Here is a 14,081-nt window from a genome sequence, read left to right as displayed (position 1 = left end):
AAAGAGAAAGGAAGGCTTCGCCTTCTCCTTCTCCGTCGCAGGGCCCCATCAAGAGCCGCGGCATTTCCCCCAGGGTCCCGGCATTCCGCTCTTCAGAGTTGTGGGGGGAACGGGCGACGACGTCCACTGCGTGATCTTTTATTTTTTTTTTATCCCAGCCGAATAATAAAGAGCGTGAGCGCACCGCCACCGCTGCCACCACTACTACCGCCGAGACCACGTTGCCGAGAGGGAGAGAGCAGCGATGCGCCGGCAGAGGCCGCCGCCGGAGAAAGAGCCCGACGACGAAGTGGGCGATGGCGAAAGGCCGAAAGGAAATACGGAAGAAAAAAGAACTCATGGACGGACACTGCCCGGGAGAAAGGAGTCCGAGCGGCGACGCGACGGAAGAAGAGGAGGAAGAAAAAAGAAAACAAGAAAAGGAAAAATAAAACGATTACGTCTCCGAAGAGGAGGAGGAAGAGGAAGGGGCTACGCGCTTCCTCGCGCGCGCGCAGGGAAGAAGAATCAACTCGGCCGAGCCGGGTGTCGTCGTTAGCTTTTTCTTCCTTCCGCGCTAGCTCGTGCACTGCTCTAACAACGAGCGAACACGGGGGACACGACGACGGCAAACTCCTTTCCCCCCCCTTGCCAACCCTCTCCGTATAATTCTTCCCCCGGAGCCATTAAAAGCGCGACGTGGCGCGTTAAAAAATCTGTCCGCAGAGACGACGCTCGCCTCTCCCTCTCCTCCGACCCTCCCTCCCCGCGCTTTCCTCAGCACACTCCTCCCATCTATTTGCTTTTCGCGCGCATTACCCGCGGCACAAGATGTCAACCGAATCACGCCACAGCACCATAAAAGCCGCAACCACACACGACGCATTTTCAACGCGTCGCGTCGAGTTGCTCGGGGTGCCGGACCGCTCACTTTAACGCACCGTGCGATGACTGAGCAGTGGATAAATATCGGCCAAAATATGTTCTCTTTGTAGGTGGTTGACGATTATAAGAGGACACTCCCACAGTATGTACGTATTTCGGCCGTAAGGGATAAAGCACGGTTATCGCGCGTCGTGAAATGGATTACGTCCCGAAAGGCCGCGGGCAACGTCGAAATCGAAAGTACGTCTGGAATACGCTCCATGTAGTTGCGCTGCTTAGTGCATAGCGCGCTGGCACGCAGACCCGGCGCAGAGGATTTCGGTTACGCTTTCAGTCTCAGTTCGGACGAACGCTAAGATGCGCGGAGGAGAGAAAATCTGAGCAAGCCGCCACTGTTCAAGTGCAAACATTAGATTTAATTAATACTATTGTTCTTATTGTACACAACTAGAAAAACTTCAAGATCGACAGACTTCAGGGGACTGCACCGGCTCTGAACTCATTTGCTACGACAGTAGTAGGCTCTCGCATCAGACGCTGCCAAGATTCCGTCTACAACATGGCGGCCATTACGTGTTTCCGGCTCTCAGATCGTTTCCGGCGCTTACAGTGCACGAAAGCATGGCCTTCGAGATTTACTTCCGTAGCTCCGAGGTAGTGCGATTTGAGTGTCCAAATCGTACCTGCAGGCGGTTAGCTTCCGGAGTTATGGAAGAAAATCTGGAAAGACATGCTCTTGTGCACAGCAAGCGCCGGAAGCGATGTGGTAGCCGGAAGCACGTCATGACCGCAACTATTTGGACGACGACACCTTTCGACGTAACGGAAAGGACGAACAATTAACACTGCAAACCCAGTTTCCAACTCCTAGCTGCTGTCGCAGTAGAAAGCGAGAAAAAAGAAAGAAAGAACGCAGGCAGGCAGGTCAGGTCGGTTTCTCACAGTGATTCTACAGTGTTCGCAGTAATAAATCGTACGCAACATACGGCAGCGTAAGCCAAAATAAATGCGGCGACGCTCTGAGGAGAGGAAGTGAAAGTGTGAACGCTTGAAGAACGCCTAAAAAAAGAAATAGAAAAGAAAAAAGAATGGGTATGTAAGAAGCTCCATTAATTCGCCTCATTGCGCATTTCTCCAAACTAACAAAATCTTGGCTAATCCCGCATTAGGCGTATCTGCATGGGTATCAACAGGTTCTCCACACCTGACACTGTAGACATCCAAAGAGAAACGTACCACATCAGAAACGTAAACTGTTACGATGTGAGCGAGACGACAGACGAGCATCGTCTGCTGAGCAGGCAGTAAATATATAAAATAGACGATGTCGACACGTCAGGTACCTTAACTTTCTCCCTACTCTTTCTATTCGGGTCCAATTTGTTTTCTCCGAAGCACGAAAAGAAAGTATAAATGCTTGACCCCGTTCTGAATTCAGCCAGAGGGGGCTTTACGTTTCAGAACCTGCTTTTCTCCAGCATCATAATTTACGCAATCGTGCCATCCGAGATGCAATGACGCAAATTTTCGGCCTGGAGTTTGCGAAACGCAGAGCGAGGTATTCGCGCAGTCGGTTCCAAGCATGCATATCACGAGCGGCTATAGGCTTCTCGACGCCTAGGATGATGAAACGCGGGACGCCGTAAAACGTCTACATGGTATCTGGGAGATGACTAATATGATCTCACACTAGTTTAAGATCCGTCCTCATCCGTTGGAGATCTTGTTGCGTAAGTATATGATCCTCGCGAAGCCGAAAGCCTTACTTCACATACCTAAGATCGCGAAGTTGCTTCAGCACGAGTGAGACGTTGGTGTTAGGAAATACTTTCTCTGAAACAAAAGGAATTCTTGTACAGACAGCTCAGAAACTCTTGTTTGAATTATTCTCTGAAGTGCAACATTTTGACGTTCCTTTGTAGCGTTTTGGGCGTACGCCCACACATTTGCTTTACTGCATACCAGCCTTTATACAAGTATATCGCGTCTCACAAAAGGATACACCGCGCCCACGTAACCGAGCCAAATAATGGCCCGAAAAAATACAAGAACTGGTCATTATCTACAGAATACATATAATTATCTTGCCACTGCGAGCTCATAGCAGACCAGGCTTAGTCAGGGGAAGCATACATGCACAGATGTTGTGGGTTAAACAAATTTATCGCGAACTTCGGGAACACACTTGGATTGGCACACCAAGGCAGGAAGCTTGCTTCAATTTCGCGGCTATTCCCTAAGCTACACATGAAGTGATGGAGTACACTACCGCGGATACTTGGCATTACAGACGGATGCGTCATGCATCCGTCTGTACACGCTCGCTCAAAAGAATTCAGGGGTAATTTGGCGGTAAATTCGAGAGAAATGCGTCAACATTACGGGGCACTTATTTTAGGAGCCGGATCCATGATTTAAACCGCGTTCACTACATTGCGAAGTGTCACTCACTCGACAAACGCCCTGCCTCTTCGAGGAGGGCGTTTCAACCTGACGGTGGTTCAAAGCATACCATCGACAGTTGCTATATATATATCGGGAATCGAACGCCATGACCTCCTGCTTGACAGCGGAACGCTATAGCTACTCATCAGAACGGGGGTGAAGCAAATGGGTAATAAGAGAAAGCGAACTTAGAGAAAGCATCACGATGACAGTGTGGCATTAAGGGTTATTTTAAAGGTAAGTATAGCTGCGGGGGAACATGTATAGTTGTATTAAGGACAACATGGAAAGTGGAAGCGCATAAAAAAGGGGGAAAAAAAACTGCGTACCAGTGTAAAAATTGGAGAGAGTAGTGAAAAGAAGAATTCCAGAGCCGATCGAAAGTCATTTAGGTACATTCCTAATAAGCACGCGAAAGCTACAACCTATGTGACGGCGAATCCAACTGGCCAAACAAAGGATTCCATATTCCGGCTTGAAAATACGACAGCCCTCAGACACATCAAGAATAGCGCCTCGTGACGTCGCCACGAAATGTGTTTCACGAAAGACGTCCGCAAGCAAGGCGCGCACGTCCTGTAATCACCAAGCGCAAGAATACACAAGCGAAGATAGGAAACCACCGCAGGGTCACGCACTAACCAACCATTAAAGCAAACGAATACTAGACAATGAACCTTCTACTCTACGCATCATTGCAAATGACTCTCCAGTCAAACGGCGAGCGGCGCACCTTCCTTTCTTCGCATGCTTCCCACGTGACAAACAAAGCAGTTAAAGAGCGACGCGACCTTTTAAGTCATCCGCACGTGTAATGACGCAATGAACAGGTTCCCCGTTATTGTCCGCACGCACTGTTGTTACGAGAAAAAGGAGAGGACAGCGGGGAGGGACGGTTACACGCCGCTTCGCCAGCGCCGGGCACTATACAACAGCGTTCCCAAACAACCGCTAAGCGAGGTCAAAGAACCGACAGGCCAAACATATACGACGCGCGAGCATCGGTGAGGAACGCAAACTACGAAACTGCGGCCCATCAGCGAAGGGAGACGAGCCCCACCACCCCCCTCCTCCACGCCCCCCCGAATCTCTCTCTCTCTCTCTCTCTCTCTCCAGGATTGCCACACACCAGCGCACATCGCCACAACCACCACCACCGTCAGCATCGGCACCAGCGAGAACGGACCGTCCGTCCCTCCGGGCTAGGGTGGCTATCCGGCGGGGCGACCACTCACTCCGTTGGCGAGAGAGTCGCCGGAGAGAGCTGAGCGGCTTCAGTGAGCACCCTAGGAGCATCGCTTCAGGACGAACGACAACGAGAAAAATACGCCGCTGCTGCCGCGCAATTACCTTTTGGGATGCCCCTTCGAAACGCCAACAGCGCGCGTGGTGGTGGATGGCTGTGCGATTAATATCCTCATCCGCAGCACGACCGAACGGCGGCGGCTGGAACCGCGATGTTGCATGCGGCGCCGGCGTTGCACGCCGTGCGGAAGAAGAGAGCACGCTAATGGCCGCGCATTCAAGCCACCGTGATTGGCAAACCGCGAAGTGTGTATGTATACCTCCCTATCGCTCGGCTTGGAGGATGACAGCACGCGCGCACGTCATCACGAGGATAGATAGCATGGAGTATCGTCTGGCAGCGCATGCGTAAGTACATCCCTCGTCAGATGTGGATACGCGGACGCTGCGTGCGCTAACAGGTGCGTGGTTTCAGTGGCATGCACTCGTACATCCACGCCTACAATCCCGTAGAGTCACTGTATACGCTACCAAAGGTAGTAAATAAACGGTAATTCTACAATACCCCTACCCTGCCTTCTCTCTCTCTCTCTATCGCTTCTCACCCACACACACGCGCGCGCCCTCCGGAGATGCACTGCCAAATTTCGCCATACCGTAGCATTCGCCAGCTCTGTGAGGCTCGCAGGGCTTCTACGCCCCCTCTGATTGGCTCACAACGACAATATGACGGAATTCGGCAGCGTCTACAATCGAACGTCGGTTCTAACAGGAACCGTCACAAGGAAAGGCGGCGAAAGTTTCAGAAGCCTTCAGAAAGTTTCAGAAGTTTCAGAAGAGAAAGTTTCAGAAGCCATAACAGCTCACCGAATAACACTCAGACCGCTAACAGATAAGTGGTATATATTCTCGTGCGAACCCTTGGATATTGTAACGAACAATACCTTCAACCCCTTTCAAAATTAAACTGGAAGCTGATCCCGGATATTAATGAATGAATCGATATATTAAGCGAAAGTTTATGTCCAAAACCTGCAGGCGATCGCAAATCTCGGCGGCCATGTTAAGTCTCCCAAAAAGCGCACCGCGACGGCGTGGTGCCGCGACGAGCGTCTTCCAGCCCGGAGATTGCTGGAACACGCTCCGGAGCAGGTGTCGAACGTTGGGTGCCGATTCCGTGTTGCAGTGATGGAAATGTGACGGTGGTGGTTGCAGTAAAAATTTAGGGCTGTCGTCGACACGTCGTAACCGCGCGCTTGGCTCGTCATCGGCATTACTCTCATTCATTTGCCTTCTTGACGTGTGCGCTCCATTTGTGCGGCACGTCTGCCGTGAGAGCGCAGTCACCGCGTAAAGTCACGTGCATGTGGAACTGTGCGGAAGCGGTTCAAACGTATTCTTGTCCTCAGTTTTCGTGAAAACTGACACCAACCTGATCGAGGCCGTTGTGATCGTCACAGACGACGAAAAAAACACCCGCGAAGTGTGTTTCGAACGCCGAGAGTTCACATGAAAATTCCAGGATACGGCATCGACAGGCACACCAACCTCTATCACGCGATGTTACTCCTTCACCTCTGTGTCTAGGCTAAGATGTAGTGTCCCATATTCGCTTAAATCTAGCCAAGTCTCCACATGTAGTTGGAAACCGTGTATGTGTGAATGTAGTTCTATATGTGCTGCATCTAACCGAGTCTGTACACGCAGCTGGCAAACATGTGAGGAGAACAATGACGGATTAAAGTAGCGCCTTTTCTAATCGTGTCCGTGCGATCTAGTCAATCCGTACCTTTCAGGACGCGACATAAGATAAGGGGTTTTATACAACAAGGAACACGAGGAGATGCATAATATACTTTCTCCACGGACATGGAAACGGCGCTTTCCATATCAAACAGGGGTATTAAAAATATATATCGGCCGCTCAAGTTCGTGACATACCAGTCGATGACACGAATAGACTTGAAAAGCGATTACGTCCTCGAGTTGTCTTCGGATCTGAAGAGGATATCAGCTGTAAGCACGCCTGTCTCAGGCAAGGAAACGTGGACTGAAGTGCGTGGTTGGCTAAGTATGTATAGCTTCGAGCAAGACGTGATCACAATGTGTAGCTCTCCATAATATTTTGGGTGTCTCGAAGACGAGTGCGAAGTTATACACCCGAGCGGTTAACGAGGCTCACCCCCCTCCCCCCGCTTCTTCTGCCTCACGCTCCGCCGCAAACGTTTCCGTCAAAAGAGACGTTTCGCGAACTGTAAAGACCTCGGTGGACCCGTTCCTCAAGTTCATGAGTAACTGAATTCATAGAGCGAAACAGAGCAGAATAAAATGCCTCGCTGGAGCAAGAAAGGAAGAAGCAGCAGAAGGTGCGAAGTCACTCATCGGCAGCGTACAGGACATCTTCATGCGTGTATCTCTCATAAAAAAAATTTTTTTTTTTGCGCACAGGCTATAACATTCCTAGTGCCATTATAGCCGATTTATGCGTCTTGAGGTGCATTAACCGAGAGGTGTACACCTTCACGAAAAACAGCAACGTTCGAATATTTATTTAAGCGAATAAAAATAGGAAGGTATAGGTCTCTTTAGGATTGGGAATCTCGAAGTCCTAAACACTACACGAGACAAAAGAGAGAGAGAGAAAACAATATGAAACTTCAATACAGCACAATAACAAAACAAACAACGCAGAAACAATAACACGAGTCGCAAGTATGTAAGTAGTGTCATCACAAGTATCAGCGCCAGATTCACGGCCTACAGCTATTTAGTGTTGTATCTTGAGCGGAATCAGGGCGGAAAGAAACGACGTGGAAAGGACAGACGCTCTGGAGTTACGGCGTCATGCTGCGAGAATTCCACATCAAAACTTGCACATAAACTTAACAAGTGGAACGCATATAACGCTGAACTGGCGCTCAAAGAACATGTACTGGCACTCAGGGGCACTCCATGACACTGCTGTCCACTAAGCAATCGCGAAGGTCAGGTGTGCTCGTAGTCATGCTGTCCACTAAGCAGTCGCGAAGGTCAAGTGTCCGCGTAGTCAATGAACAAACTCTCATTAATTATATTTTCTAACCGTCCCACCACTGAAGAGCGGTGAGACGCAGCTCTACGCAGTCTCACATTAGATGAACAGCTATGGGCAGTCCAACGGGCCCGCGAAGCGGCCGATAGGCTAGGCCTTTCGGTCCCAACGTGGGAGCGGCCCGCTTCGGGCTATAGGAATCTAGCGCGACCCAATGGACCAAAATAAAGTTTTTCCATCCATCCATCCATTCATTTTCGGATAGCACGTTTATGAAATTCCAATCAAAATCCCCATTCATATTCATATTGCAGCCCGTGTAAGAATGGATATAACGAAGTAATGCATACACCGAGGAGATTCTGGCGCCCCCTCCGACTTCGTTATAACGAGATGTTACTGTAATTATATTGCGAGGCTTGACGGCTCCAAACTGCACAGTCGGTTACGCAGCCGCCGCCGCCAGTCATGGAAACCCGCGACCTCGCTCTCAGAAGCACAACACCATATCCAGTAGAGTTGCGATCTGGGTCAGTTGGTGCATATTCTTGAGAATTATCCACTGAACCCAACACCGGCAAGTAAAAAGCGCTCGTTTCAGTTTCAAGTATACTATAACATTTCCGAGCAGATGAATAAAGTATAAAAGAAAACCTACTGGTGGCAGCGTTTTTTTTTTTTTTTCTTTTTTCTCTGCAATGGATGTCTTGTAAATAGGGGATGGATGCAATAAGGACAGAAAAGGACGTTGTCGAAAAAAAAAAAAGAAGCTAACATGGCTTTCGAACGAAAGAGTCATTCACCTTCCCTACAACTGCAGTCGTAGAAGCACTGTTGCATGTAAATCATCAACGTACCGCACTACTTACGAACACTAATAATGGGACATAGCAGTGGCGACAAGAAATATGCGGAGAAGGTGTAACGTTGGAAAGGCGTGGTTACTGTGTATTATTCGAGTATTGTCCCTAGACAAGCCTTCTGCCGAAGTTTCGGACTTGGTCGTTCAACGGAAGACATGCATCAAAATTCCTCATAACACTTTGTAGGCTTCAAAAGTGATTGGAACCGGAAGCCTTCTGAATGCCAAGGGGGGGGGGGGGGGGGGGGGGGGGGGTAAATCAGCATTCCCTATCCTGAAGCCATCTGGACAGAAAAGGAAGTTCTGTTATAATCAACATTTCAATAAATGCCTGCGCAACTATAACTGTAGAAAACAGAGAGAGAGAGACAAAGAAAACCAGGGAGGTTAACCAGACAGAGGTTCGGAAAGGGGTATAGAGAGAAGGAAAATAGCAAGAGATGGTTATTTCGCACGGTAGAAGACAAAGAGTATGTGTATAAAGATATGCGGTCTCTCAGGTCCATTAAATTAGGAATGTAATTGCCTCACGCATGACTCTCTCCATTGATGATGGGCGAGCTTACGCATCGGAGACCCTACCTTTATAAAAGGCAGGAAATTCAATCGGGTTAACGCACACCGGCGATACTGACGTATAGGGCTTAGTTCAGGTTTTGAAAGACCAGCGTTTATACGAAGCACAGGTATAAGAAGGACATACACATTGAGCTGACTGGAAACCGTAGGAGTTTACGCACGTTGCGCGTGTCAGTGCGACGTGTGTCCTTATTATCGTGCTGCGGCTAAGCGCTGGTCTTCTAAAGCCTCAGCTATACGCTACACTTACAGGCCCAATTTCCTGCCTTATTGAATAGAGCGTCGAAGCGGGGCCGATGAGCTGGGTGCTTGATGTCCTGTCCAGAACCGAAGTGATCGCGCGATGGGGGAAGCCAACCGTTACAACGAGGAAGGAATAGGAATTTGTGACAAGCTGCCATCAGCCGTGAACTGCGCGGTAGTGTCGCATCGCTCAGGAATGGGCAAACGCGCTGGTAATTGTAGCAGCAGTAACAGATGAACGAAGGTGGCGCAAGTGACGATTGAAATGTTACAGCACAGTCCAAGAAGTCACAGGAAGATGGTTCGGCAATAAGGCGAAGCACCGGTGACAATAATTGAAGTTCATTTACTTTGAACATTTACTCTATCACCTCATAAAGCAGCAGTTCATTGTCCCTATAGTCCATTTCGTTCAGAATACCAAAGTGTCAGGCTGTCCGCGATTCGAAACAGCCACCCTACTTTGGGCAACGTGCTTTTCGTATATAAAAGCCTATGCCGCATTATACGCCAGAACCACGAGCTCACCGGCAGCAGTCAAAGCTTACCCAGACGTATGTGCGTTAGCGCAACAAAGGATAGCAAAATCGATGCAAGCTAAACCCTAGCTGCCTCACAATAAAACATCGCAATGGTAGAATAAAAATTACCGCCGGACACAAGAACCACCATAACGCTAGCTTCAAAATGGCGCACGGAATGTCTGCCGTCGTGCAATGTAAGAATTGTGCATTCCATGCATGAGGGCGAGAGGTGGCTCGCTGAAGCTGACTTTGACGACACGCTCGACCGACCGAATTACAGCATCATCAAATGGCCAGCGCAACGGATCCGCTTTTACTTCATCGAGGCTTCCTGAGACTGGCCGAACAGCATTTCTAAACTTCTTGGAGGTATCTAGGACCATGCATCTGATGAGTTTCCCAGAGCTCGCTCGAAAGCCCGAGCACACCTTATTGGCCTGCTTTAGGCACTGGTGGATCCAGAGGAGGCCCCAAGTGCCATCCCCGCTAAGACATGATCCCTCTCCCTCACATGCTTCCAGACCACTCCTCTCACAATATACACAAACACACCACTTCCTCTATTCTACTACGGATTCACCCCTATCTATCGGCCTGGTGGTTGAAAGTAGCAATACGTTTGTCCCGGTTGAACCACCAACTGTTGTTCAGATGCAGCAAACATCCAGATCGTCTTCTGAAGAGCCTTACTACAGTTACACGACAGTATAGGAGCAGGTTCACATGAGTGGACCTAGCGGCTAAGCGCCCATTTTTGCCGGTTTGGAACGGTAACACAACAGACCACGATACACATTGATTAAAAGGTTTCCAGTAATTGCAGAATGTGATCCCTTTCCCCAACGCTACCTCCTGTAGTCAAATCTAAACAAACATCGAAGCGTCGTGTGGCAAAGTACTTTGCTTTTTTTTTTTTTTTTTTTGAGCGCAACGAATTCGGATACCGTTTTCGTTCAATAGCTCATTCTTTTCTTGAACTGCGCATCCCACACACAGGGGAAAAAAAAAAATACTATTTTCTGGGTTGTAGTCCGCGCACACATCGACATTGTGCTTGCCACGAAAAGAGAGACGAGATAAAAGTAAGGCACGGAGCTTAACCAGAGCAAACATACGGTTTGCTACCCTACACTGGGTGTAGAGGAGAGGGCTGCTTGCCACGGATAATGCGAGCACAGGTAAGATATTTCGACCAAAAATGCACATTAACTTTTTTTCTTTCTTTTTTTTTTTTTTCTCGTGCGTGTGCTTATACAAACCGTTGACAACGAACCAATAAACTTAGAGAGAGACAGTCGACAGACTTGCATAAGAATCGCTCCTCGTACTTACAGACTGCAGGGTGCTCATTCAATAAATTCGCAAGCTTTATGCGCTTGCGCAAATGAACATCTATGCTACACTCTTTCACTGACGCCTTGCGCAACATCCATTACCTAACAAACGACTATCTTGCTTACCATCGTGTCTTGACTACTTCAATTATTTTACGGCTCCAAGAAGTAAATTTTCTGGCACAGGAATATGAGCACTCTTTCTACAGATCCACCTGCAGAGACAGCATGGCACCTATCCAACACTGCCCGATCCGATCAGCAAGTCTAGACGTCTGGTAATAAGGAATTCAGGTAAGTGCCGCATTCTGCGCCAGGCCAACTCTCCAGGATGCCACCTGGACGCATTCCTTAATTGCCAAGATAAAATGTTCCAGCTTCGATCGTTCTATAACAGCGCCGTGTCTCAGCGATACGCTACAAAAGCAACCCGCGAACGTGCTTAGCTATGCAAAGAACGTAATTTCGCGAAAGGTGCTCCCGAGCTATCACTGAGCGCCCAACGGCACCGGCGCCAAAAAACACGTCGTCAGCTGTCCCTTCAGATGGCAACGCATCGATCGCTTCCTCGCGACGGACGCCAAGCCAGGCTACGCGCAGCCAGGCATATGCCGTTCGAAGCGGAAACGCCCCCCGCGAACTGTCAAAATTCCGGGAGCAAACCGCTTTCGCGGAAAGTATAGCCGAAGTAACGGCTACGCTCAGTACCATGTCAGCTCACTACTGACGTGTTAATTCACGAACGGAACGCTACATGAAACTGTATCGCCGATGACCGACCGTAAACGCTTCACAGAACTGGCCGGACCGGCCACTGCAGAATCGCCCCTGAAAACAACGGGCTGTGACGAAAACGTGTTGGCGCGTACGCGCGTTGATGCGCCGCTACGACCGGCTTCTTTCCTTCTCTTCCTAAAGCTATGTTATCGCGTCGTTTCTATGTCAAAACGGGAGCTCATTCAAAACAGAAAGGAACTCGCGTTAGTAAACACGCGCGCCCGAGCGTACTACACGGAGAGATTCCAAAACAAACAAAATGGAGGTGTCAGATCACTCACCGGGTTGCTGTACGGCTGCATGCTGAGGCGTATCCCATCGCGAACCATTTTCTCCCTGACCATGATCTTGAGCTGCATCTTGGGAAAGCGCACCAGCTCGGCCTTGCCCTCCTCGTACTCGTCCTGAAAGTAGCGGAGCGAATCCGGCCGCACCGCAGCTTTGTCCGGCGCCGGCGAGCCCCAGTCGTCGAAGCCGTACTCGCTCGCCGATGCCGCCGAGACCCGAGAATGCCTCGCGGCTTCCTCCAGAGTGAAGTACACCGAGGTGCCGCCCTGTTCGAGCAAAACGCGCACGGCTTGGAGCACGCGGTCCCTGTGCCTCGGATCGGTGACGCCGATGGCATCCAAGTCGGGCTCGCCAATCTGCTTGCAGATCTCCAGGTCATCGTATCCGTTGTCCACAAAGCTCTCCGCGTACTGAGGCAGTCCCAGAGTGCGAAGCCAATCGGCCACGATGCTTTGCTCGCCGGCGTTCATGCTGAGGCCATGCCACGAGCACGCGGGAGACCGCGCGACACAACTGTGTTTTTGTTGTGGGGTGGTGGAGGGGAGCGCAGTCGCGCTAAAAATGACGCGAGCTCCGCAAAGCCGCCGCCGCCACCGCTGCTGCCGCCGACGCTCCTACTCTACCCGATCGCTCCATCACGGAGAATGGCAGCCGGATGCGGCAGCGGGCGCATGCGCGAGAAGCGGTCGTGATGTCACGTCCGGTGGCGAAGACGCGGACGCTGGCGCCGCTTGGCGGTGCCTCGCCGAAGCTTGACTGTTGCCGGCGGGCCAACTGAGGGCGGGAGAACGGGAGAGGCTGGAGGAAGCGTGATGGGGCGAACGAGTGCTTCGCGTCGGTGCGTCGGTAACGGCAGCTGCTGAGGACGGCCACCAAGAATGGCCCCGGAGCGATGCCACTTGCATATGCATCGTTCGCTTATCTACAATGTAGCTATAAAGACGCTGGAATGAAGCAATGCCCTTCCTAAAGGTTCCTCGAGGCAGCCAGTGGCAGCGTGCGACGGGCTGGGTCGCATCCGAGAGCAGTTACATTGCGTAAGCGATGAGCGCAATTACACGGCGAGCCTTTTTAAACACTGACATTTCCTGGTCTTCAAGTGCGAGGCCATAAACGTAAAACGGAAAGAAGCAGACAACGAAATAGTCGACTCATCGATCAGCATCACTGAGCCCGAAACTGATAGAATATATGAAAGATGAGCGAATAAGAAGCGGTTTAAAATTGAGTGCTCGTCGCGGGCAACGCACTTTACTGCGGAGACATGTAAGGCGAGCCCGGACATTTGAGAGAAGGATGGTGTCGCATTCCACGACAAACAATCATCCCTTCCACTTCACGTCCCGCGTTTCGTTGCCCTTGGCGGAAATATCAGAAATGCATGTTTCTGTGCGTCAATTAAAATGTTTTCAGCAATATGAAACTGCCGTTCACATTACACAATTTAAGTAGTGTATCTGTTATTCTGGAACATCTTTCACTAAAGATGCATGAGGCACTGCTGTCATTGTAATTATTTAGTTCACATATTGTCAACTTCAAACGTTTACACTGTGCAGCAGTATCATTTTCTTTTTCTAACGTGCTTTTCTTATAATTATGATCATCTGTTCCCGCTGTTCGATATGCACTTGTTTTCTACATTGTTTATTTCACATATATTCTTTCTTACCTTTTAACAGTCTTTTCGTAATAACATTTATCTGCCTGTCGTCTTCCCTCCATGTGTTCATTTCGTTTTTATAAGCGGAGCTTGTCTTGCTCCTAGACATTCCTGACCGTGACGGCTGTGTTGAGAAAAAGTTATTTCAACAAAACACGATACGAACATTTTGAGTCACAATAACGGCACACTAACACACGGACGATAACACATAAACAGCACTGAG

At 49.7% G+C, this 14,081-nt stretch overlaps 1 protein-coding gene across 1 annotated transcript in view; it reads right to left on the bottom strand.

The window, feature by feature from the left end:
- The window catches only part of LOC119461235 (uncharacterized), a 315,477-nt gene extending 302,666 nt beyond the window's left edge, over window positions 1-12,811 (bottom strand). Inside the window, exon 1 of the mRNA XM_037722465.2 lies at window positions 12,186-12,811. Within this exon, the coding sequence (XP_037578393.1) occupies window positions 12,186-12,662 (477 nt within the window). The 5' untranslated portion in view covers window positions 12,663-12,811. The remainder of the gene's footprint in view (window positions 1-12,185) is intronic.
- Between the last annotated feature and the right edge of the window lie 1,270 nt (window positions 12,812-14,081).

Source organism: Dermacentor silvarum, chromosome 8 (genome assembly GCF_013339745.2).
Source record: "Dermacentor silvarum isolate Dsil-2018 chromosome 8, BIME_Dsil_1.4, whole genome shotgun sequence".
Classification (NCBI taxonomy): domain Eukaryota; kingdom Metazoa; phylum Arthropoda; class Arachnida; order Ixodida; family Ixodidae; genus Dermacentor; species Dermacentor silvarum.
This window is presented reverse-complemented; position numbering and strand designations above follow the sequence as displayed.